Below are 24,852 nucleotides of genomic sequence, written 5' to 3' on the forward strand. Positions count from 1 at the left end.
AATTCCAGGATCTATTAATTATGCCAATATGTCACATCGACAGGAACAAACCCTCATGAATATGCCAATATGGACACCCTTGGAAACATCAGAAAGTGCGTCTTTAAGGACTCCTTTCCCAGTGTAGTTAATCCTATCCCCCTCCATTCAGAGTTTTTAAATCACAAACCATTAACTCAGGATTTGGTGTCATATGCTACCTTTTGCACTGTAAAGGACTAAGGATTGTCACCAAGGATGGAGCACTGATAAGAGATCTAGCTAAGTTGTATCCGTACCCTGATGCCTTTTCCCCTTGCAACTGCATCTCAACTCATCTTCCAGATCATCCCGTGCCTCTCTCCTTATCGCCTCATCTTCCTCCCTCGCTCCACCCTCCCCTCTGTACCTCATGGGGTAGCTCAGAAAAAGCATGTCATGTCTTAATCTTACGTTATTCTTCTATCGTAGCGCTTTCTCAATCTACCGTACGCGGGGGCCGGGCACACAGAGAAGCTTTCATGCTCCTTTTAATGGTTGATTATGGGTCCTCATCGCCTTTCAGTTCCTGCCCGGTTGCCTGAGGACTGAGATGACACGAAAAGAGCACTTCCTCCCTCTGTTCAGCTTTCAGCCCTGCTCAGGTTACAGCCATGGAGGAGCGGTCGGAATGAAAGCTTTTAATTCCGCCTATCCGCAACGCCACAGCCAGAATACAGTACATGACCTCACGTCATAGTGAATATTCTCTTCGTTTTGCCCTTCGTGTCCATGCACGCAAGGGCTGCACAGCATTCGGCAGAACCATCGTTAGGTATTGAGGCTGCAGTATCACTTATGAATCATTATTTCATTACTCATTTTTTTTCCTAGCTATGCTTAAAATGTTATTGTAAGGGGGGAATTTAATACGATTTCAATGTCTCTCCCAGTGCAAGTTTAATATTGAAGCCATGAATTCCACACACACAAAAAAAACTGCATACCATGTTTAGAACGAGGCCAGTTACATACACTTATCCCACAGGGAAAAAGTGGCCTTTTGCAATCTGACAAATTGCAGCATCCAGTTTCTATAATCAGGGTTCCCACACATTGAAAGACAGGTAGTGTATGCCAGTGGTTCTCAACCTGTTCAGGCCTTGACCCCCAAAATAATCATGTTTTAACTGGGGACCCAGCACCCTGACGAGCACTAAGAGTTGAGGAATTTTGCATAACACGGTTCTATTGTGAAAATAGCAGATCTACATCGCGTTGCGAGGCGTTGTGAGCATGTAGATCGGCTATTTTCACAATTCCTGCCTCTAATATTTGACAATTTGGCCCATGTCTAATTTGTCATTTCAGTATTAACAAAATCAATAACCAAAGACAATGCATAGCTATTTTTTCCAGGAACTTCCAGGACCCTTGATCAATTCCAAAACTTTTCCAGTACTGGAAAATATTTTTCTAATTTCAAAATATTTCCAGGAATTTCATGACCGTGGGAACCCTGTATAATGTTTCTGATCACCTGCTCAGTCCTAGTCCTCACTCAGCTGGAGGGACGAACCAGGATGTGATCAGAAGCACAAACAAGTAGAAAGATTAGTGAAGCAGTAACAGGCTTGTGAACATCATGATTGGCTGACAAAAATACCAAGTGGATGTGCAGCCCTGATAGATACAGTATGTGGCACATGTGGTAAAAACAAAAGCTTTGAGCAGCCATTCACCAAGTATGGTGATGAGTATGTGAAAGACACAAAGGAATGACCGTCAAAACACAGAATTATTGTGAATGAGGTTAAGAGAGGCAATGCTAGATAGTGCTCCACTATTCAGTAGGCTACCTTCTTTGACAAAGTAATTTATTTGGAAAGCTCAAGGCTGCTCCTGGTATGAGTCATGACATTTTTTTATGTTTCTCCACCTCCATAGATCGATAGTTTTGATGTCAATCTTTACATTTTGATTGGGAGATTTTATGGACTACCATGAGAGGGCCAACATTACATGACCTGGTGTGAAAGATGACATCATAAAATATTTACTTCGCTGTTAGCAAACTCCTATATTGTGTGCACACACAATGACATAAAGGAACTTTCCTAAAGATAAGAAACCAGCTAAACCGGTCATGAACATGTCTGAGGGTGGACAAATGTAACCCTAGCGTCCCTAGTATGGTAGATCGGCTATTTTTGGAGAAGAGCGTGTATGTAGCGTGGGGGGGGGGGGGGGGGGGGGGGGAGTAATTACTGTAGATCCCTTGGTCATGCTGGCCAACAAAGTATATAGGGTTTAAGTAGTAAACTGTTAGTTAAATTAACACCCAGTATTTTGCTGTGTGTGTGTGTGTGTGTGTGTGTGTGTGTGTGTGTGTGTGTGTGATGATTGCGGTGTATCAATTCTCCCTTGTCTACCACATATGGAAATGCAACGTCAGCATTTGAAGGACACGCAAAAGACAATACTGTAGCTCGCTCCGCGACTCGTGTTTGCCATGGGACAAGTTATGCACGTTTCACTGTCATCCACATTTACATTATGGTCAGATGTGCTCGGACTACCAGCACAGCTGAATCAACAGCATCCCTCAGACACAAGAGAGAAACAAGGTCACTGCAGCCCATAGTATTTTGTGAGTGCCTTACTATAATGCTGCCCGTAATGGCTGTTGACTGGTGTGACAATGAGTGTGGAGCATTTGAGAAGAGTGAAACTCAGCACGCCTTATTCGATGTCCAAGCTCAGTCTTTTTTGGGTGTGTACAGTGGGTTGCAATTGATATTGGCATAGTACGTAGTTGGACGCCCAGGCATGCACTATTAAAAATGAAGGATGGGAGGTTTTAATGAAAGGGTTTTACATGTTTTACACTGGAACATTCCACTCAGGCAACCATCTTCAGTGCACGCAATGACAGAATTGAAACAAGTAGCAGTTTTAGTTTAATGCTATTTTATGACACAAGATATTTACAGTAATTATATTTCATGACAGACAGGGTTTTCAGCCCCCCTCCCTTCTCTCTCATCACAAAATCGTCAAATGTGAGCCCATTCTTTCAAGCAGCTATACAGTTCCAAGTGCAGTGGTTGACCCACAGGGGTGCCATGCTATTAATCCAATCGTTTTTTAGAAGATCCAACCCTCCCTAACCCCAGTATTTTTCAAACTATTGAGACTTCAGAATAATGAGCCGTCGGTCCAATGGACCACAGTACAGTACAAACACTTGAAACACTACACCAATGCTGATCTAGATCCGCAGTAACACTTGCGGGTTCCTAGTTTACTTAGCTTGAAAGAGGAAGTGAAAGTGTGATATCTTAAGTTACTACTGTAGCCCAGAGCTATTCAAGGAAGCCGCGTCATCTACGTTCACTTCATCAGGCCAGATCTTCAACAATCTACATACTGTACACATCTATAGGCGAATAGTGACAAAGCGCTGAAGCAGAGCTTTACGGAATGCATTGGAGTCTTAAATAGTGATATTTTGAATACACAGTTTCTGACCCTGCATTGGCAGAACTCTCTAATAGAAGGCTCTGCTGTAGCCTAGTCTCACATAGCCAGACAACTATTCCACAATCTCCGAATGTTATATAGAGTCTGGAACTACAACTCCCGAAATCCGAACACTGGCATCAGTTCATCATTTCCGTTCACGAAAATTGTATTTTTAAATGTCCATTTCTGCTAAACAACAAGCTACTGTATTTTATTCCAGATGATTATTATGTATATTAGGATGAATTTGCGTGACTGTAAGACAAGATGGAAGTGAGGAGGAGGCTTCACATCCACGTTATCGCTTGCTCATGATCAGAGCTTCCGTGCTCTAGACTGTATGACCGCAAACATTTGAAAATTGTGGGAGGCAGCAGTCTGGCCACGTGAGACTAACTGTAGCCTAGAAGCCTTGAGAAAAATATTTCGAAATATTTGCTTTGCCTTCAACTACTTACAGTAGGCCTAGGTGTTAGGGGTCATTCCCAGCGGGCAAGATAAAGATAAAGAAAAAATATTCCACTTCTCAACTGAAGTGGGTGGTAGTGTCCACACTGGACGCTACCATCCACTCCCATCCAATTCAATTGAGAAAGATATTTTTTATCTTCATCTTGCCCAGTGGGAAAGACCCTTTAGATTGGAGGGGGGGGCACAATGACCACCACAACAATTTGAAAACAGGAAACTATTTAGATGAGGTGCACTTTGCATCTCGCATGTGGATAATCACTCTTACGTGTGAAGTTAAGGTTCATTGAGTTGCCATCACACATCAGATGCAATGAACCTTTATAACCACCTCAAAAGAAAAAGCTCAAACAGTGAGGGCTTCCTAGTGCATGCATCAGCTGCAGCTACAAAGCCAGCTGCTACACGACCAAAACAAACAAGTCTAATAAAAGGTATTGGAGCAGTGATTCACTATCGTTTTCATTTCAAGGACCCCAGTTCGGTATGCATTAGGCCACTGTTTACCAAACACTGGGTCGGGACCCATTTGTGGGTCGCGGACAAATTTTTATGGGTCCCCTAATTTTAGATTTTCTACATTTTGTTATTAATTATTAATTAATAAAACATAAAAAAAAACATTTCCTAAAAAAAAACATTTTCAAGTCATTTCATGAATAAACTAGAAGCAGTGATCTTCCAATCAATTGATTCAATCGATTGATATTCAATCGATTGTGCAATCCAAGCATAGGTGTCCGCCAGGTCAGGTAGGTTATTGTGGCCTCCTGGTGGCGCTATAATAGGCCAAAAAGGGGCCAGGTCTTCTTGGTCCTTTCATGTCAATCACATCTGCATGCATGAATTAGGCATTTTGTTACAAAAATGAGTTTTGCAAAAGTCGACCTGCTGGTGGCGCTATAACAGGCCAATGTGAAAAGGGTGGCATTTGTTCCATGACATAGTGGAAAACTGGGAATGTGACATAAACTCAGCCATGCCTTTTTCGGCCTGGCGGAGAAAACAATAAAAGAAAGATCTAAGAAATTCCATAAATTAGAAAACAAATGTTTAAGAAGTAGCAAAATAGCCTGATCTACAATCCGTTTTCAATAGTTTGGGTCCCGGGCAAACATCTGATTTCTCTTTTGGGTCACAGTTTGTGTAGACAACAGACCGTGCATTTGATTGAGTTTATTTTTATATACAGTATATCTCTAGGAGGTGATCAATCTACACAATAAATCCTTATTTAAACTCTGAGAGCCTACACATTGAACCAAAAACTGAGTGGTGCAAACACAACACACGTGCATATCTCCTTGTATGGGCTGTTCTGTCCGTGACGTCAGTTACTTTATGTGTATGAGCACGGATCTCCATACATGGAGATAATATATTTCCTTACTAAAACAGGTTTGCACCGCTCAAAAAAGAAGTCGGAACTCAGAACCAATTTCACGGGGTCGGGGTCCGTCATTTGAAAAAAATCTTGGAACTAATTTATATATCTTTATTTGTTTTATTAGTGTGGTTGCTAAAGGCAACACACTATTGTTCTACGGTAGGTCAGAGATTCTTTTGTTAACCTTTGTACAACAGAAAAGTGAGGCTTTTAGTCATTCTTCACTTGAAATAACAATATATGAATGGTAAGACAGAATTCATTTCCCAGTGGATTCCTCGCGACTTGTGTCCACACTTGCAATTTCCCAGAATCTCACCGTTCTAGTTTAATCTGTTTCTATCCCTTTCCCTTCTGCTCTCAGTCTACCTCTATCCCAGGGGTAGGCAACCTTAGGCATGGGTGCCAACATTGGCACAGAGGTGGGTGATCACTGGCACACTGGCATAAGTGTGAGAGAGTGCACTCATATATACTGTATATATGCAATCTACATCCTGCATATACTGTAATTCTACATTCATTCAAACTGATAACTTTGACTGGGAGTAAAGTGGGTTATTGCTTGCGTTTAATGATCATTAGACCTACATCCTAATGTAAAAGAATATATTTCTAAAGAAGAACAAAATAAAGGTTGTTATTTATAGCCTGTCAAAATCAATTGGAAATATGACATTTTCATGTGGTGTCCAAAGTGGGCCCCATGTGGAGACCACAGGTTTTCATGAGGGACAACAACATTTTCAATGTCAACCTCATTCATCAGAAGTAGATGCTGGCAAAGCATCACAGTTACAGTAGGTTACATTTTAAAATAAATCATACAACTAAAGTGCTCTCAGGTGTTGGTTTTCCGGAACAAAAACATATTGAATGATGTTGGCCAAAAGCCTAACCTATTTAGATCGTTGATATAAATATTTGTTAATGGGAACCTCTGCTCTACTGCACAAACCTCAAATGGCCAAATACCATCGTCCCAGCTGTGGGAAATATGTCAACATACTAGTAGTAACGTAACTTCCTGTGTATGAGTTAAAGGGGTCAACGCATGGGGTTGCCTATATATAGTGCAGTGCCTCCTGGAAGGCAGCCCGGTACAATGGTATGGACTAGGACCCATTGTCATGGCGGCCTGCCATGCTTCAGTCACCATAGGATGGCAGGAACACACCGTCCTGTGGGCTCAGAGGTATAAGGCAGGAAGCCACGTTATTAGTCAGCCCTTCTCCACAGTACCTCCAGGCCAACCTGCCTCGTTGTGGGGGAGGCCACTGCCGAAATAGGTTGACATTTGTGTGGCGGCTCCACAGCTTAAGTATGACTCAATTCAGCTGGTTTGTTTGTGTCTCCGGGGGCTTATGCAGGGTTGAAGGGGAAAGGCCAGTAATGCAGCGGGTCAATGTGGAAAACACCCCTCGCCCATGGGCGAGGGGCTGCCGTTGCCAGGTTCAAAAATAGCATCAAACTTCACAAATACCAACCTACTCTAGGGAATAATGTCGCATTCAAAAATCCAAACTATAATGCTGCTTTCTAGTGATTGTAGCATATACGTAGTGCCACCTGAACTGGCAATATTGCACAGTGAAGGTGAGCTTGTTGGGTGGGCGATTTTTGGGGTCCCCCTTGTGTGACCGTCTGGTATGCAACCTATTTTTGTGGCTTTTGAGATCAGGTGCAGTCTTTGCGGTCACCAGCTGCATGTTGCATGTCTATCAAGCCATACAAGCCTGTGTGCATACAGTTCTCAAACCACCATGTGCTCCGTCTTGGTGAATCAAGACGGATTTATTTGTCACTTACTCATATGTCACTTCTTGAGACAGGTACAATGTCTTTTTAGCAGCAGTGTCAGCAGAAGGAGGAACACAAAACACTTTATCTATTCCAATTGTCTATGTATATGTGCAAGTAAGATTCTGAGAAGGTGCTTGGGATTCTTACATTTTGTTTTTGTTATCTTTAGTGATAATTGGCGTGACATGTCGCCCTGAGGCATCTTACTAGTTTTATATTTCCCATGAGACATTTTCTTCTATAATATGTTATCGTGCAACAGTGATGTTGTTAGCAGTGTGTCCCATGTCTCTGCTGCATATTCCAAAGGGATACATTAAACGTATTATTGATGTGTCCATGGGTTGTTGGTTTGAATCAACCATTGTGCATCCGGCTTTGTCGAGCATCTATACTAGGGATGTCACTAACGGTTAATTTAACAGCCGGTTAGCCGTCAGCATAACCGGTTAATTAAAGGTTATTTTATTTGGGAGGGGGGGATTATTATAATTTTTTTCAATCCCAAATTGTATATGCACGTACACAGACTTGCGGGACAGACTTGCGGGACTTGTCAGCAAGGAGTGTTGGGCGGGAGGAATAGGACAAAGGCTATACTTCCTCCCGGTAGGGGCTCCTCGCTGGCAGGTGAGTCAGTAGGATAAAACAGCAGTATCATTGTGCAGTGACACACACGTGTGTGGGGAGGAATCAATTGACATAAGGACTAAATTGAGGAGAAAGGGTAGTAAAAAGCACACAAAAAAGAATTCTACCAGAAAACCCGACCGCCATTATTCTTTACCATCAGTGCATGTTTGAGGTGGTAAACAAACTTTGACACTACAGACAATATGGTATTGACCTCCCAAATCAGTTTGGAAAATTCAAATGAATAACGAGTCCACAGAGACTTGGAGAACTTTACTTTACCTGACACGGTTGCAGCAGAACTTGGTGTACTGCTGCTGATTGAGGAATATGAGTCTGGCATCTTCTCTGTCAGCTAAGGAAGTCTTTTCCGTTGTGTCCTCTGTCTTCTCATACCCTGTAGAAAAGGTGCAAAATTTGAAAATGTCAAACATTACAGATGATCTCACCAATTATTACAATTTACTGTATTCGCATTAGTCCCATGTGAATTAGTGGGGCGTAAGTCTCTATGATGAGGGGCCACCCCAAAAGCTATTAAATACTGGTTATTTTCAGCCTACAGGATATTCAATAAAATCTGGTCTCAGGAAGTAATACTCCCATTTTTGTATTTATTCTTTTTTTTTTTACAACATGATATACCACAAACAAAGCAGACAAATGTTTAATTCAGCTTTTGCCTTCCTCAGAGGCTGTAACCTTTGAAAATTCACAGTAGCTGTACTATTTGCTTTAATCAACACATCTGGATGCCATGGAGTGGCTTTTTGTTTAATCAGTCTACACAGTGTTTGTGTGCACCATCAAGCAACGCCACCAAGTTAAAGCTATACTGTGTAAGTTCAACTAGTGGTCAGTAGCGGTATTGCTTTTTTTGGCCGTTTTTCGGCCGGAGTCGTCGCGGACCACCGCCGCGGACCACCGGAGCGGCGCCGCAAACCACCGCGACCGATAGTAATCCGTGGAGGGGTAGAACGCATGGTAGAACGTAATTTTCTGGCCAGGATTTGTGGATTAAGAGGTTAAAATCCTTCACCATGGTAAACACTGTAGCCAAGCGGAGGCGCTTCCTGGAGACCAGAGCAGATAAGCTGTGATTGGCCGGTAGTGTACCATGTGTGCATGATCGGCGATGTGATTGGGCAACGTATACACAACGTATACAGATGATGCAGATTACGTCATTTTGGCGCGAAATCCGGTCCACGGCCAGGATCATAGAAAACATATAAAGAGAAGGCTTCAGAAGCTGAAAATAACGGAGTGGGTGTTCTAAAACTTTAGCGATTTAACAGTTAGGACAATTTTAAGATTTGTTTTATAAAAAAAGTTACATGGTACAACTTTAATTTCATTACATGACATTTTCTGCATGTCATCCCCTTCTCCTGTGTTTACAAAGAAAAAAATAACATAACGTTTTTAATATTTCTCAAAGTCAAACACTTGCACTGAGTCGTCCATTCCAGCAATGGCTCAGGTGGCATGGTGGTCAGTATGTGGAAGCGTGTGCATATAATCCTGGGCGATACACTCCAAACTGACCTCATGCTTCCTTCTATGCATGACGAGTCCAAGACGCTTTTTTTCACTTGACTGGGGGAGTTTCCCCAGTTGGACAGCGCATGGAAGGAACACGTTATTCCAACCAGTTACTTTCCACTCCATCAGGCGCCCCGGCTGGCCAGGGGGAGGCAGTATAGAGACCAGGACTACTGCATGTTTTTTGTGAGGTTACCTACCCTAGGGGACACGGGGAGAACATGCAAACTCCACACAGAAAGGCCCTTTTGCCATGTATAAGAGTAATTAAATTATATGAATCAATGATTGGAGTCAGTATAAAAGTGTACTCCTCTGGAGACAGGTGATGTCTCAGAGAAGAAATGGAGAGTGAGGAGACATTTAAAATCCTGTCCCCAGAATCTCATGAGTAGGATAACTCTTTACATTACAGCTAGAACGTACTGTAATGACTTGACAGCATGGCATGTATCTCTGTGGAAATCTTCAAATGAAAGCACTCCAGGAAATGGAATTGTGTGAGATGCTATAACAGGTTGAGGGTACAATAACAACACAAAGAGAACAATATGTCCCCGATCTTGAAGAAAGCCAGGCGGACAAAACATCATCACCTGAAGACAAATGTATATAGAGATCAAGTGTGCACATTTCTTCTTCGTTTTAAAGGCATGGCACCATACCGGTTTGCCGACATTACAGTTGGGCCTCTTTCTGTCCGTACTCAGTAAAGAAATTAAATAAAATCATCCATGTGTTACTTAAGAGTTACAATGTGTACCCTTTCAGCTAGGTCTGTAACTAACTACCAATACTTCATTGAATGACAGTGTTTCACAAAAACAGCAAACACAGCAATTCTACAAACTCGCATCACATTGCGTTGTGAGCTTGTAGATCTGCTATTTCCACTATTTAAAAATCTAATTTGTCCCCCAAAATCGAAACATTTCAATAACTGTAAAAAGAAATGTGCTGTTTTGTTGCTGGGAACCCAAGCTGTGATTGGAGCTGGGGATTTCCTGTGAAGACGCTCCAACCTCCTGGTGACAGGAGGGTATACAGGTTTATCTGTACTGATCAGATCCCACACTGTGGTGTCAGATGGCTGCCACGGGCCAGGCCTCCTGGGTCACAATGGTGTTCGTAAATTATTATTTGCGTTCTTTCAACTGCTTGGAGAAATGTAGAGCTTGCTTTATAGGACAACACAGTAAAAGTTGAAATATGTGAAAAGTTAAGTAGACATAATTTATGTTGGATACTATAAGTAAGTGATAAACATCATTACCCATGTGCTGTTCAAGGTTAAAATAAACCCTGACCTAAAAATCATGTAACAGATTACATAAGAGGATTAATTTATTCAAAATGAATTAATCCTTAACCAAACAGTAATGTTTTATTTTTCATCCAACTTGTTTTATTCAAGTGCTAAAAATACTGAATTGTGCAAAAAAATAATAAGCATAAAGGTCGTTCCACACTGCTGCGTTTTTCGGGCTGAATATCGGAGTGAATTTCGGAGCACGTAATTGACGTAAATAAAAAAATCAACCTCACGTTATGTCAATCACGTTTGCACACTGCCCAGTGATGTCATCATTACGTGCGCATCCCGCATCAAAAACTCATTCAAGTCGCCCAGGGACTCATGTCATGGTCCTGGGGTCCCGGGGATGCGCCTCCATTGGAGTCCATGTTAAAATAATTTACCGGGTCGCGGTAAAAGAAGAAAACATTTTAAAATTCCACAGACACCACCATTGTTCATGGGTGAAAGCATCCTACTTTACCCTATGTTAACACAAATAAAAAATCCATGTAGAAAGTCTTAAACAGGCGATAGAAACGTCAATGTTTTGATTCCACCGACGTCCGACGCCATTTTGCTCGCCCGAATTCATTAGGGGCACATGTTTTAGTAGTTTTAGTAGTTCTAAGTAGGGATGGTCCGATCAGGTTTTTTGGAACCGATCACCGAGCACCGATCACAAAAGTTTGATCACCCGATCCCGATCAATCACCGATCCGATCAAGTTATCATTTATATTTTCTAAATGTTAATGTTTTAACTTTATTTCATTCATTCACTCACTCATGAATTCATTTATATATTTGCCTTATAGTTATTTACCAGCATTACTATGTATTTATTATCATAGCAGTAACTAATTATTCCTTCAGCACTGTGGAAATCAATACCCCAAAATGGCATCAAGTGGGCATACTGAACGGATGGTTGATCAGATGCAACGATCGGATCGGATCGGTGAATTTACCTTTTGATCTAAACCACCGATTATCGCCGATCATGCTTTGATCGGCCCGATCCGATCCATTGCCGATTGATCGGTAACATCTCTAGTTCTAAGTTCAAACATTAACCAAATTGTAAAATAAATATAAGAAATAGGCAAACATTTTGAAAATAGCCGATCTACAAGCTCACGGCGCTCGAAAACATTGTATTGAGGACTCATAAAACTTTTCTGGGACCCATTTGAATGACCACCTGTGGGTCCCGGGACCCATTACATTGAAAACCTAGTAACATCACTGACTGCCGGCCGTTTCGTATTTATTTTCGGACCACGGTTGATTTTTTTTCGATATTCGCAACTGTCACCACTGGGTCACTTGCTCCCTCTCCTTGGCCTGAAAAATGCTTTAGAGGATTTCGGATTTCCAAAACGCAATGAAAAAACGCAGTGCAGTGTGCAACCAGCTTAAAAGAAAGTAATGTTAAACTGATTGCAGGCTTGCTGGCTGGTATGCCAAACAGGCTAGTCTGTATCCTATTATGCCCAGCCCAGAAAAGCTGTATTGACATGTTCAACAAGTAGATGAAGTATCTCCATAAGCAGCATACATTTCTGCAGTTCTTGGCTGATCTTATCTCATAGAAATGCCTCTCAGTCTTTATCTCTAAAAGTAAAAAGTGGACAGGTCAAGTTATTAAACAGGAACTCAAAATGATCCTTGTAGAAGCTGGCTGGTATGCCAAACAGGCTAGTCTGTATCCTATTATGCCCAGCCCAGAAAAGCTGTATTGACATGTTCAACAAGTAGATGAAGTATCTCCATAAGCAGCATACATTTCTGCAGTTCTTGGCTGATCTTATCTCATAGAAATGCCTCTCAGTCTTTATCTCTAAAAGTAAAAAGTAGACAGGTCAAGTTATTAAACAGGAACTCAAAATGATCCTTGTAGAAGCTCTGATCTCAGCTACTGAGATCCAATTCACAGCTCCTGTGATGAAACCAGGAATTGACATGAGGAGCTTGTGTGTTTGTTTGAACACAAAGACGTAGATGTTCAGATTGGATGTTTGCAAACAATGATGACAAAATGCCAAGTGACAAAGACAATGATGCCTCAGTGAAAACAAGTGGAACTTGTTCAGTGTTCACAGAATGACAAGTTTAGTGGCCTAGATCTAAGCCAGGGGTACCAAAACCTTTTCACATTGTGACTCAAAAGAGAAATTCTGTGTCTGCCATGGCACCCAAACTTATTAAAAAGTTAATCACTTAAGGCCCATTTTGTGTCTGCTATATATTTACACTATTTTTGAAAGTTTTGTGAACATTTCTGGAAAATCTTTAAAAAACGTATTATAGCAGTGTTCCCAAACATAAGGTTAGGTTGTGTGACCCAAAGTGGCTGAGGCACTGACCTGGATCCTGTAATGAAGGAACTCTGTGGCTTGGCAACATTCTATGCTCTATCTAAACAAGAGAGAGCTCACCAACCGAGTTCGAAGTGGGATGCAGCTTTGTTAACTCCATCGCCCTAAAATCAAACAATGTGTAACCAACTATTGTAGGCACAGAGTTGCCATATCCTGTTTAGTGTTTATTGTCCTCCGTTTAGTTCAAACTTGCACACTAGGACAGCGTTAAGCAGAGCACACATTCAACATGCAACATTCAACATGCAATGCAAGCCAAAGTATGTGCATTGAGTCGCGTGGCACGCCAGCACGTATGCAGCTGCAGCAAGTACAGTTGTCTATTAACTTGTGTTCCCATGTGCCATGATGAAGCAATTGAACTAAATACAATTGATGTATGGAGAAAAATGTATATGGGTGGAGAAAAATAAATTAAGGATGGATTATCCACACTTTGTTTTTGATGCTCCCAAAATGTGATTAAATAGGAAGTTTACAATTCAACCTGGCTGTGTGGTCTTTGTTGAGTACAGAAATGAGAATATGTGACGATGGGTGTATTTTATATAGATAGTATATATAGATCAGGATAAGGGCAAAGCCAAATATTAGAGGATAGACAACACACACAAAAACCATTATCCAACAGAAGTTCAAATCCATTTAGCTACCCAGATGAAGCTTGGTCTCATCAGAAGTTCACCCCATTTGAACCACGGTCGGTGTACAATTTCACAACATTCATAATGACATATGTCGAGGGTCTGGGGCTCGGGCGGCTCTCCAAGGGAAGTGTCAATGACTTTATACTTGGGGATTAGAGAGACGACAAGGGCCAGGATACAGAGCAGAGAAGGGGGCATTCTCCTCAAACACCTCTCCAACCTCTTCTCACTGCTCCATTCTGACAGCAGGCAATGGTGTGGAAGGAAAGCACAGAGAGTGGTGCATGGAGACAACTCTGCCGATGCTCCTTGATGGCAATGTGCAGAACATACAGTAGAGAGCTTATAGTTCGACCATTTCAGGCAAAAATCGTTAGAACATGCCATATGGAACATTTTTGGCTATAGGGACATCGCAGATTTGTCTTTGGAAACTTGTGGGAGCCAATCAAAGTTGGGCTCTCATAGACTTTACTATACAGTAAAATAATACAAAAAAGAAGTATGCTTTAAGTAGCATGTGAGGGGTCAAACTAGGGTTTTTTCGGGATTCTGAATCCAATGCACGCATTTGTTTTGCACAAAAAAAAAATCCTTTCTGAAATAGGCCCTGACAAAACTGTGAAAAGTGGTGAAAAGTGATGACTCATCACTAAACCATAGTTTTATGGGGAGCGTTTTAGCCTAAGTAATGTTTTTTGTGCAAAACGAATGTTTGCATTGGATTCAGAATCCAGAAAAACACCTAGTTTGACCCCTCACATGCTACTTAAAGTATATTTATTTTTGAGCGGTGGTCACACACCGTCTCTATACGTGGCCGCATCTGACTGTCTGTCTGTCTGTCTGTCTGTAGCCTGAGTCTGTATGTAGCCTGCAATACCTTTTCTGACCACACATGTTAAGGGAGGGGCGCTGTTGTTCAGGCCAGGCACACTCACATTCACACACACACATACACACACACACACACAGGCACGCACACACGCAGCCTCCACCGCTCAGTTCACACAAGTGTGATTTTTTTGTATTATTTTACTGTATAGTAAAGTCTATGAGAGCCCAACTTTGATTGGATCTCACAAGTTTCCAAAGACAAATCTGCGATGTCCCTATAGCCAAAAAATTTCCATATGGCATGTTCTAACTGTGTGCCAAATGTCATGCTTCTTTCATAAAGTGCACGATTCCATCAAAATACTGCCCGAAACGCCTGGACTATTAGGAGAGAGGCAGGAATAATACTGGCACTGCCCTCATGGTACTGGTTAGAAGAAACAGTCAGGGAATGGGATGACATCCGAAGTTGTTGCCTCAAGAAGTGCGGTCATTCACTTAGGAAAAGACATCCAGAAAAAGGTAAATCATCGCTTTGAGCACAACCACAATGCATTTTAAAGGCAAGGGACTACCCTGCATGCTGATTCTTGTAAGAGGAGAAAAGGAAATTGCTAAATTTAAGCCAGAGATTTACATTACAGTATGTAATCCTGATAGTTTAATTAATATGTGAATATGTGTGAATATGTGTGTGTGTGTGTGTGTGTGTGTGTGTGTGTGTGTGTGTGTGTGTGTGTGTGTGTGTGTGTGTGTGTGTGTGTGTGTGTGTGTGTGTGTGCGCGCGTGTGCATGTGCGTGTAGTCAACAGTTAATCAGAGCCTCTGAAGTTGCTGTGTGCATTCTCCAACGGTTTTCCAGATCATCTTTCCAAACATGCTGAGGGTGGGCAGCAGAATGAGAGGCATGTAAGTACTAGATAGTCAGGTCCGTCATGGGTGGGCAATAGTTTCCATACAAGGGCCAAGTAAGATATTCATCCCATCATGCCAGGAATAAATGCAATGATCATAAAACAAGTTAGAACTTTGCACTCATTAACTCAAATCTGATTAAATTTATAGACAGAGTCAAATGTCTCTTGATGATTGCTGTGCCATATGTTTCCTAATACTTTAGTGTGAGCAGCAGAACCTAAGAACAGGCTGCAAGTCGAGAGTCAGGTTCATAGATGAAACACTGATGTTTAATTAATCTGATGTTTAATTAAGGACTAAAAGGACATACCATTCTGAACGAGAAGAGACGTCAGGAGTGCAGTTGCCTGCCTATCATCAACAACAACAAACCCCAGTGTCATGAGGCCTTGTAACCAGAGCCCTTGCTCACCGGATATGCCCCAGTTGCAATGTGCCCCCCACCTTGTGCCCCTACCCCTGTGCCTTCCTCGCCTGTTTCCATTCCAGAGGAAACCAAGCGGAAGGCTAAAACATTTTTTCCAATGTGTTTGGGTATACAGCCAATCTAGTGCAACTTACAACATGCAACCAGATAGGAGTCCTGTCTCTTTCTCAGGGTCACTTTGACAGGATAATCCTTATTCTGACAGTTTCATTCTCTCACCTTACTTTCACTGTTCTCACGCCTGCAAACTGGGGCTACCCAAATCATTTAAAACCACAATAGGGGTCAATGCCATTCCCAAATTGCAAGAGGCTCCATTATAAAATAATACATTGAACAATACACACAATTTAACATCTAATTTCCCCCAAATACACACAACTTTAAAGTTGTACAGTTTATATGAAATGAAAATAAAATCAGATTGCAAAACATACCAAACACAAACAATATTGTATAATTCAATTACAATCGCAATCAAAATATGGAGCAAAACATTTCAATATGGTTGCCCCTTCAGCATTGTGAAGCATTAACACAACCTCTTAATGTACATATGACGCCACATGTTGTCCCTTTAGTGTTTCACTGGGTCTTCTATGGGGGATTAGAAGGCAGAAGGCTGCCAAACATCTCTCATTCACACCACTGGCCTGTGATTCTCTCACTTCCCAGCATGTGCTCTGGGGATAAAAATAACCACCCCACCACAGTCCTTCTGGTCATTCAGGGCAACGTACAGTAGGATGGGCTATCCCAGCCCTGTTATGCAACCACCCACCCAGATGACAGAACATAGGTGGATTATTGGATTAGCGTCGAGTGCCGCTGCAGGCAACAACTGAATCTTGGTGCTAGGGATGGGAGGGACGATATGAAAGTTTCATGTCACGATTACTGTGACCAAGATAACTGCGATTTACGATATATTGTGATAATCAAATATCCCTAGCATCCATTAATGTGGGGCTGAGCGTTGCGAGCTTGTAGAGATATGGTAGAGAGAGAAAAAAAAAGACAGTATCAAGTATGTTATTTCCAGGTCCATTTTACCAATAATAGAGGGTTTAAATGGTACTGGATATGCAGCTTTGCAAATAAAAGGTGAATTGATCCCAGTACATGACGGAGAATAATTTCACAATAATCCTCCACAATACGATCATTGTGTGTCTTTACCACAATAAACGATAATAACGATTATCGTTCCATACCTAGCCTGCCTACCCCTTAACTTTAACCTTAGTGTCCCTATTTTGGTCATATCATTATAGGTTAAACATTTCAAAAGATTTCAAAGAATTTTCAAAAGCAGCATAAATAGAAGATCTACAAGCTCACAACACATCTGATGATGGTGACAGATTTTAGATTGGCTATTTTAGCTATATGGTTTAAGGTTAATTAGACAAACTCTAACACTAGTGTGGCAGCGTCTTTTAATCACAGTTTGTCCCAAGCTATAGACTGTCTGATCTTATTAACTGATGTTTGCCTGTGTGGTATATACAGGGATAATCTGTACTTTTATTGTAAACTGTCTCCAAGCCACAGTTCCCTTACAGGACAATTTATTTAACTGAACTGAATCTATGCCTGTAATTAAGCTATGTATTGTGGGAGGTGAGTGATTTCTTTGACAGTGCAGTCATAGAAGGTCCACAGAATGATAGACATTGGGTGATGTTACATAATATATCTTAAATAAGAAATGTGCGTGTACATAGAATGTCTGTAGTGGTTGTGTGAGTGTGAGTGTGAGTGTGAGTGTGAGTGTGTGTGTGTGTGTGTGTGTGTGTGTGTGTGTGTGTGTGTGTGTGTGTGAGTGTGTGTGAGTGTGTGTGTGTGTGTGTGTGTGGGGGGGGGTCTATACAATGTGATACTAATCTGGAAAGACAAGAACAGATGTTTTTTTCCATATGTAAGTTATGGTATCGTTTGCTCAGACTTCGACGTAATCAAGGAAAACGTTGTTTTTTTTTTAGATAAGCTGTAGTTTCACACTGATTTTAATCAACTAGATTAATTTAATCAACCAGACTCAGCGGCAGGTGTGAATGCATTAAAGGACAAGTTTGTTTTTTTACAACAAGGGTTCATATTTTAGATAATCATTAGAGAAAAGAAAGGATGAGTGTTAAAATGTTTTCATTTACTTCTTTCTATTGTTTTAGCGATTTTACTATTTTGATTTCAGTGGTTGGGGGCATGCGTACAAGTGGCAAAATATGTCTTTTTAGACACAATAAGCCGGCAATTTCTTTATTACTATTTACACCAGCCCACATAAGTCACATCTGCCCATGAAAGATTGCGGTGCATCTTGGCAATGGGCTTATTGGGTCTAAAAATACATATTTAGCCACTTGCATGCATGCCCCAAACCTGGGGCATGCATGCAAATCAAAATCGTTAAAATCACAAAAACGTCTGTAGGTAGTCTTTTTGTTGTCAAGTAAATGTTGTATTGTATGTCCTAAAAAAAAAGAAAAACTAAATAAACATATTGTAAAAAAAACACACACACACACATACACAAAAACGATAGAAAGAAGTAAATTAAAACATTGTAACATTCATCTTTTCTTTTCTCTAATGACTATCTGAAATATGAACCCTTGTTGTAAAAAACTAAAGTTGTCCTTTAATATCAGAGATACATGATTTGCAAGTAATTGCAAGGAAAGGATAGAAAGTATGTACTATGGACAGTGACCTCTTAGAATATCATTCATGCCTGGAACAAAACTAAAACTGAATGGCTTAAAGAGGCCTTTACCCTTTAATCATCTGGAAAATGTCTCAATGTGGTGCAAGGCAGCCAAGGAGTCACCTGAAGAGACAGCTGGTTGGAGGGAGTGACAGAGTTGCCCAGATAGAGGTGAAGGGAAGGACACAGACTCAAAGCCAAGATAAAATCTGATTCTTCACTGACCTTGGGCTGGATGAACAACTCAGAATTTTGGCAAAGCCTACAGTGTCTTTAGCCAAATTCCATAAAAAAATAAAAAAATAAAAAATAACTCCTTATTTTTGAGCAGTGGTACAGCGTCTCCTTAGCGTGAGTGTGTGTGTAGGTTACTATCTATGCGTGCCCACACACACGCGACCCTGAAATGAACTGCCACACACACACACACACACACACACACACACACACACACACACACACACACACACACACACACACACACACACACACACACACACACACACACACACACACACACACACACACACATCAAACTTTTATTTTATAAAAAAGTATTAATTAGCCCTTACAACTATTGTTTCAGCACTACCAACTATGCTATAGTAGTGTATATATATAGTAACTATAGTATGTGGAAATACCAGTTTGAAAAGTAGAATAATGTGTGCATAGCATGTCTGTAGTGGTTGTGTGTGTGTGTGTGTGTGTGTGTGTGTGTGTGTGTGTGTGTGTGTGTGTGTGTGTGTGTGTGTGTGTGTGTGTGTGTGTGTGTGTGTGTGGGGGGGGGGGGGGGGGGTCTATACAATGTGATACTAATCTGGAAAGACAAGAACAGATGTTTTTTCCATATGTAAGTGATGGTATCGTTTGCTCAGACTTCGATGTAATCAAGGAAAAACAATCCTAGAAATAATAAGCTGTAGTTTCACAATCTGATTTTAATCGCCCAATCAAAACAGATCACACTCAGCAGCAGGTGTGAATGCATTCATATCAGAGATACATGATTCGCAAGTAATGGCAATACAAAAAACAACTATGTGAACCCGAGTAATAGCGCCCATCTACCGGCAGTAGCAGCAGACTTTGGTGGTCCATTTATACAGTATACATGCAGAGAAGATAAAATGACCATCAAACATGCAAATACAAAATCCCTGCCTGCTGGGAAGAATTTTCACCAGTTAGAGGATGTTAGCTGGGAACAAGCGAGTTCACCGACCTGTCTATGACAGCCATGATCAAAGACAGGTGTCTTGACATTCGCGCCATGGGCATCAATGAATGTCAACAAAATAAGTAATTAAAGACTAACAAGCCACAGTGACAAATTAAAATCAGCAGTGTGGGCAAAACTGACTGCAGCATAAGGCATGTGGAAATTGCAGGCCAAAGGAGTGGGCTTAGCAGCGGTGATTGATGTTGTGTCTCCATGTTGTGAAAGAGCCCCCACAGTGAGGAGCCGGTATGCTGGAGGAGGCCAGGTGGTGCATTGCACCACTAACGGTTGGTGCTGCTACTGCTAAACTTAGCCCTTTCGCTCCCTCTTTTTAGCAGTGAGCTGACATGTGGTGGGGACTGGGGAGAAAGGTTTTTGCTCTCAAAGGTTCAGGTGAGGTACATTCCACAAACGCTAGTTACTACAATGAGACATTCTTGGAGGGATAGCGTAATAAAAAGTGTGCCCATTCATGAAACGATCAGATTTGATACTAAAACACCTGTATGAGTGTTACAATGAATGTCGTCTGTTTCATAATTTTTGTTCTTAGCTGAATTTATCAATTGGTGCACTGCACACAAAACTCAAGTGTGCTATGGGACATGCAAATGCATTTGAAAAGTGAGTGAAAGTGAGGTTTACTGTAATAGATTTTTCATAAAATATTAAGCCTTCTAACAAAATTGTTTCAGTCAGTGCCCAACATTTGCAAAATAGCGGCATGTTCAACACAGCCAATGACTGGGGCTAATGTTTATTACATCTTTTTTAGTTGAAGCATTCATAACTGAACATAATTACCCCCTCAGCATGTGCCATTCTGCCAGAGTGGCCACAATTTGGCAAATTAGACAATTTGTATTGTGTTGTGTTTGCATTATCATATCTTAATCTTGCATGACAGTGGCAGACCACAGGCACCTCCTAACCCTGTGGTTGTGACTCACAGTTATGCAGTTACATTATAAAAATCTAATCCAACTTCATATGAACACCATCAAAATAAAAATAATTATTTTAACCATTTGATGAAGATGCAGCCTGGATAACATCTGTGTCCATTCCCAATCTAGGCCAGCAGATAGAATAGTTAATATGGTTAAATCTAAAGGACACATTTCCCCTCAGTGGTCAATAAAGCTCTGATCCATATCGGACAGTGGCTTTCCCCAGTGTCCTTTTTTTTTCTTTTTTTACCTCAGCAACAATTAAACACACACACACACACACACACACACACACACACACACACACACACACACACACACACACACACACACACACACACACACACACACACACACACACACACACACACACACACACACACACACACACACACACACACACACACACACGCACACGCACACACACACACATTTAGGGCTGGGATGCAATTAAAAATGTTAATCTAATTAATGACAGGCTCTGTGATTAATGAATCGCAATTAATCCCATTTTAATCGCACATCGATATATTTGACCTGAGAGGCATTTTTTTCAAGTAAAACACATTTTGTTGTACGAGTGAATCAACGAGTGAGTTCTTCTTGGTTGGTGCATCGCTATGATCGGTATGCCCGAAACTGAAGGTTCTGTGGTGCAAAAACTAAGTGCGTGTTAATTTTCTGTAATTAATTAATCGCAATTAATCAGTTAAAGTCCAAGCCTAACACACACACACACACACACACACACACACACACACACACACACACACACACACACACACACACACACACACACACACACACACACACACACACACACACACACACACACACACACACACACACACACACACACACACACACACATTCAGCTGAGCTCAGGTTTTTATTGGGATTCTGTGAAACTGTCTGGTGACAGTAAAGGCCTCTCCACACCAAAAAGTCTGCAAAGGACTGCAAAGAACTTGCAAAGAACTGCAAAGAACTGCAAAGAACTTGCAAAGGACTGCAAAGAACTGCACAGAACTTTGTCTGCCGACTGTATGCCGACTGTACTTACTGTATGCAATTGTACGCATGCGCGGAGAGATCGCATGAAATACCATTCCAAACCAGGAGGTGGCAGTAGTCTGTAAGGCTATTTTCACTCCATAGTTGATCGTCCCTGCATGCCGTCGCTGTCGGAAAATGCTGTTATTAAGCCTATTATTTATATTATTATTTGGATAAAGTAGAACAACCTTTAAAACCAATCATAATCATTTAAAATTGTATCATGATCTGACACTTTCACAACATCTTGTTGCTGCTTCAGCGCTCTGCCTCCGTGTGACGTCGCGCATTGAAAATATCAGAGCTACAAGCTCACAACATGTCGGAACTTGAAGCGTTGTGAGCTTGTATGTCTGCTATGCTCGACACGCACCGTCATACGCTGAAGCACACATCCAGCTTTTCACAGCTGAAAGAGGAGGTAATCTAAACCAAACTGGACCCAGTTGAAACGTGGATATTATACAATCAAGCACCTTTCTAAGCGTAGCAATTGGGCAACTTCTACATCGCGCTAGGCAGTTCACTCGTGCCCACTTTATTCAGTTATGTGTAGTGTGTTGTCTCGGTGTCCTCTGTGACTGTGTGGAAACAGTATGCCAAACAGATAGCTACCAGCGGATTGTGTGTTGTCTTTTATCCGCTCTCGTTGGCTCATTTCACTGCCGACCGTCAAGGGACCGACTCAACAAAACCGGGCAAGTCCAGTTTCCCAGTTTTCGGTCGATAAGGTTCCCGACCCGCTGCCGAAAACCTGACGATGAGCTCCCGTTCGGCAACCGACGCTATCCACCGCCTTCCGCCGCCGAATCGTCGACGAATCTGTGCGGTTAAAAGTGGCCTTAACACATGTACCTCCTGGAACACATTTCACTTGCTCAGTCAGCTTTCTGCCACACATACATTGTGGATAAAGGACAGAGCCACCGGCATACATTTCTCAGTGGGCACTGCTCTTAGTATTCCCGGGTGGACGTGGACACTGCACAGCTCCACACTTAATTTCATTAGCTGCAAGCAAGTCACGGCTCAGCTACCCAGACATCAATGTTTTCAATCGGTTGACTACAAAACCTTTTTCTTCTTGGTTTTCACCAACCAGGTCATCCATGCCAGCTCGTAGCATGTAAACAAAATCAAAGCATGTAAAATATGGGGTAAAATGAATACAGTAACAAAAAGACTTTGTTCATTATTAACACAGAGGTCCTTAAACTTAGTATAAAGCAGTGGTTGTTTCAGCTCAGCAGAGAGCAGGAGCACTACACAGCTCTGGAGGGGAAGCCTCCGGAGGAGGGATCAATGCCACCAAGTGTCGTAATGAGTTTGGACGCAGGCCAGATGCCAGGATTATTGCCTATGTCAGCCAACAGACAGACGGCAAGAACAATGGTCACAAGGGGGCACGTATTTCGGAAGGGGTTGCCCACTGGGGGAAAAACTGGGCCCAGCATGGCTTGGCACTCCTCTCACTTTCCCAGTATCTCTCTCTGGAATGGAAATGGTCTACTCTAGAACCAAAAGACATAGGAAATCATTTCTGTAATGCCTCTGAGGGTAACATTTTCTAAGCTGTGATATTTCTCACAATGGAAAACGTTTTATATCTCTTTTCTTTTATAGTCTTAGCAAAATAGAGAATAAATAAGTCCAATGAATCTTTTTCAAAAGCAGTCACAATGTGTCTAAATAATAATAAAAAATCTAATAGTCATTACTAGGTCTGCCAGCTTAACTGCTGACATATTTTCATACATCATGCTACATTCCTGTGCTGAGATAAAGGGTTTGATGATGCAGTGTGCTACTGCAGTGGCCTAGAACACGTTGTGCATGACCGTCAACATGAGGCAGATTAAATGGTTGTGGTGGCATCATGACAGGAACAATAGTAACCCAATCCCAAGGCATGTTTCCTTAAACAGCCTGTCTTGACCTGGATAGTCAGGAATATCTTAATTACTTTGTAGCACTCTACTTACGTGACCTTGGCTTTTACCCTGCTGTTTGTTGACATTTACTTGATCTTGCAACTCTAACCGTAAATTGGAAATTGGTTTCATTCCTGACTACACAGACACAATATACTTTTGGCTCCTCAGAGATGAGCTGTCTCGAGGAGAGTCTGTCTATGTGCTGTGTGTCTGTACTAGCCTTCTCTCAAACCACTGGCCACAAAAGTACCTCCTCTCATTTTCTTTCACATTATGTTTTAGTTGCCTGATCAGGCAACTTATAGATGACTGATGTCACAGGATGACATGAAGTCTGAGAGATCTGAGAGAGCCCCGAGATAAACATGATGCGGTTTTATTTTTTCACTTAGATCCTATGAATCACAAGCTAATAAAACATTATGGGTATAATTATCACATAAAATAAAGATGTTTATAAAGTGTAATACAGTTACTGACAGCGATCATTCTGATTGGATGGCTATGTATGTAATGGTGATCGGACTGGTAACTAGAAGCAGTGCTCTTCCGAGCTCAGGTCTCCACCAGGCCACACAAATCGGCCTGTTATAGCGCCACCATGAGGCTGATTTAAAAAATGTGGGGCAGAGGTTCTGAATTAGCATCCAGGGAGTGTGTGTGCTCAGTTTGGCAGCGATCGGGCCAACGGCGCCGGAGATTAGCTGGTAACAACCAGGCCACACAAATCGGCCTGTTATAGCGCCACCATGAGGCTGATTTGAAAAATGTGGGGCAGAGGTTCTAGATTGGCATCCAGGGAGTGTGTGTGCTCAGTTTGGCAGCGATCGGGCCAACGGTGACTGAGATTAGCTGCTCACAAACTGCGAGGACGCACGGATGCACGCACGCACGGACGGACGGACGGACGCACGGACGGACGGACGGACGGACGGACGGACGGAGGGGAAAACATACTCTCCATCAGCCTTCGGCTGGTGGAGACAATAATAGCAATGTCATGAAAGAAACTGCAGTTATCTGGGCCTACTGACCTGACTCAATGCAAATACATGTTATGTACAAACAACACATTTATTGATCCTTAACAAAGTAACATCAACAGTAATCACAGTAAAACGGGGCAGAACTATTATCACACATGACAATTACA

The 24,852-nt window shown here is 41.8% G+C and overlaps 1 protein-coding gene across 2 annotated transcripts in view; it reads right to left on the minus strand.

Moving 5' to 3' along the window:
* The window catches only part of atp8a1 (ATPase phospholipid transporting 8A1), a 175,379-nt gene that overhangs the window by 136,486 nt on the left and 14,041 nt on the right, over positions 1–24,852 (minus strand). For both annotated transcript variants that reach the window (XM_080745990.1, XM_080745989.1), the window contains exon 2: positions 8,060–8,174. In XM_080745990.1, coding sequence (XP_080602116.1) covers positions 8,060–8,174 — 115 coding nt within the window. The remainder of the gene's footprint in view (positions 1–8,059; positions 8,175–24,852) is intronic.

Source organism: Nannobrachium achirus (assembly GCF_963921795.1).
Source record: "Nannobrachium achirus genome assembly, chromosome: 17".
Taxonomy (NCBI): domain Eukaryota; kingdom Metazoa; phylum Chordata; class Actinopteri; order Myctophiformes; family Myctophidae; genus Nannobrachium; species Nannobrachium achirus.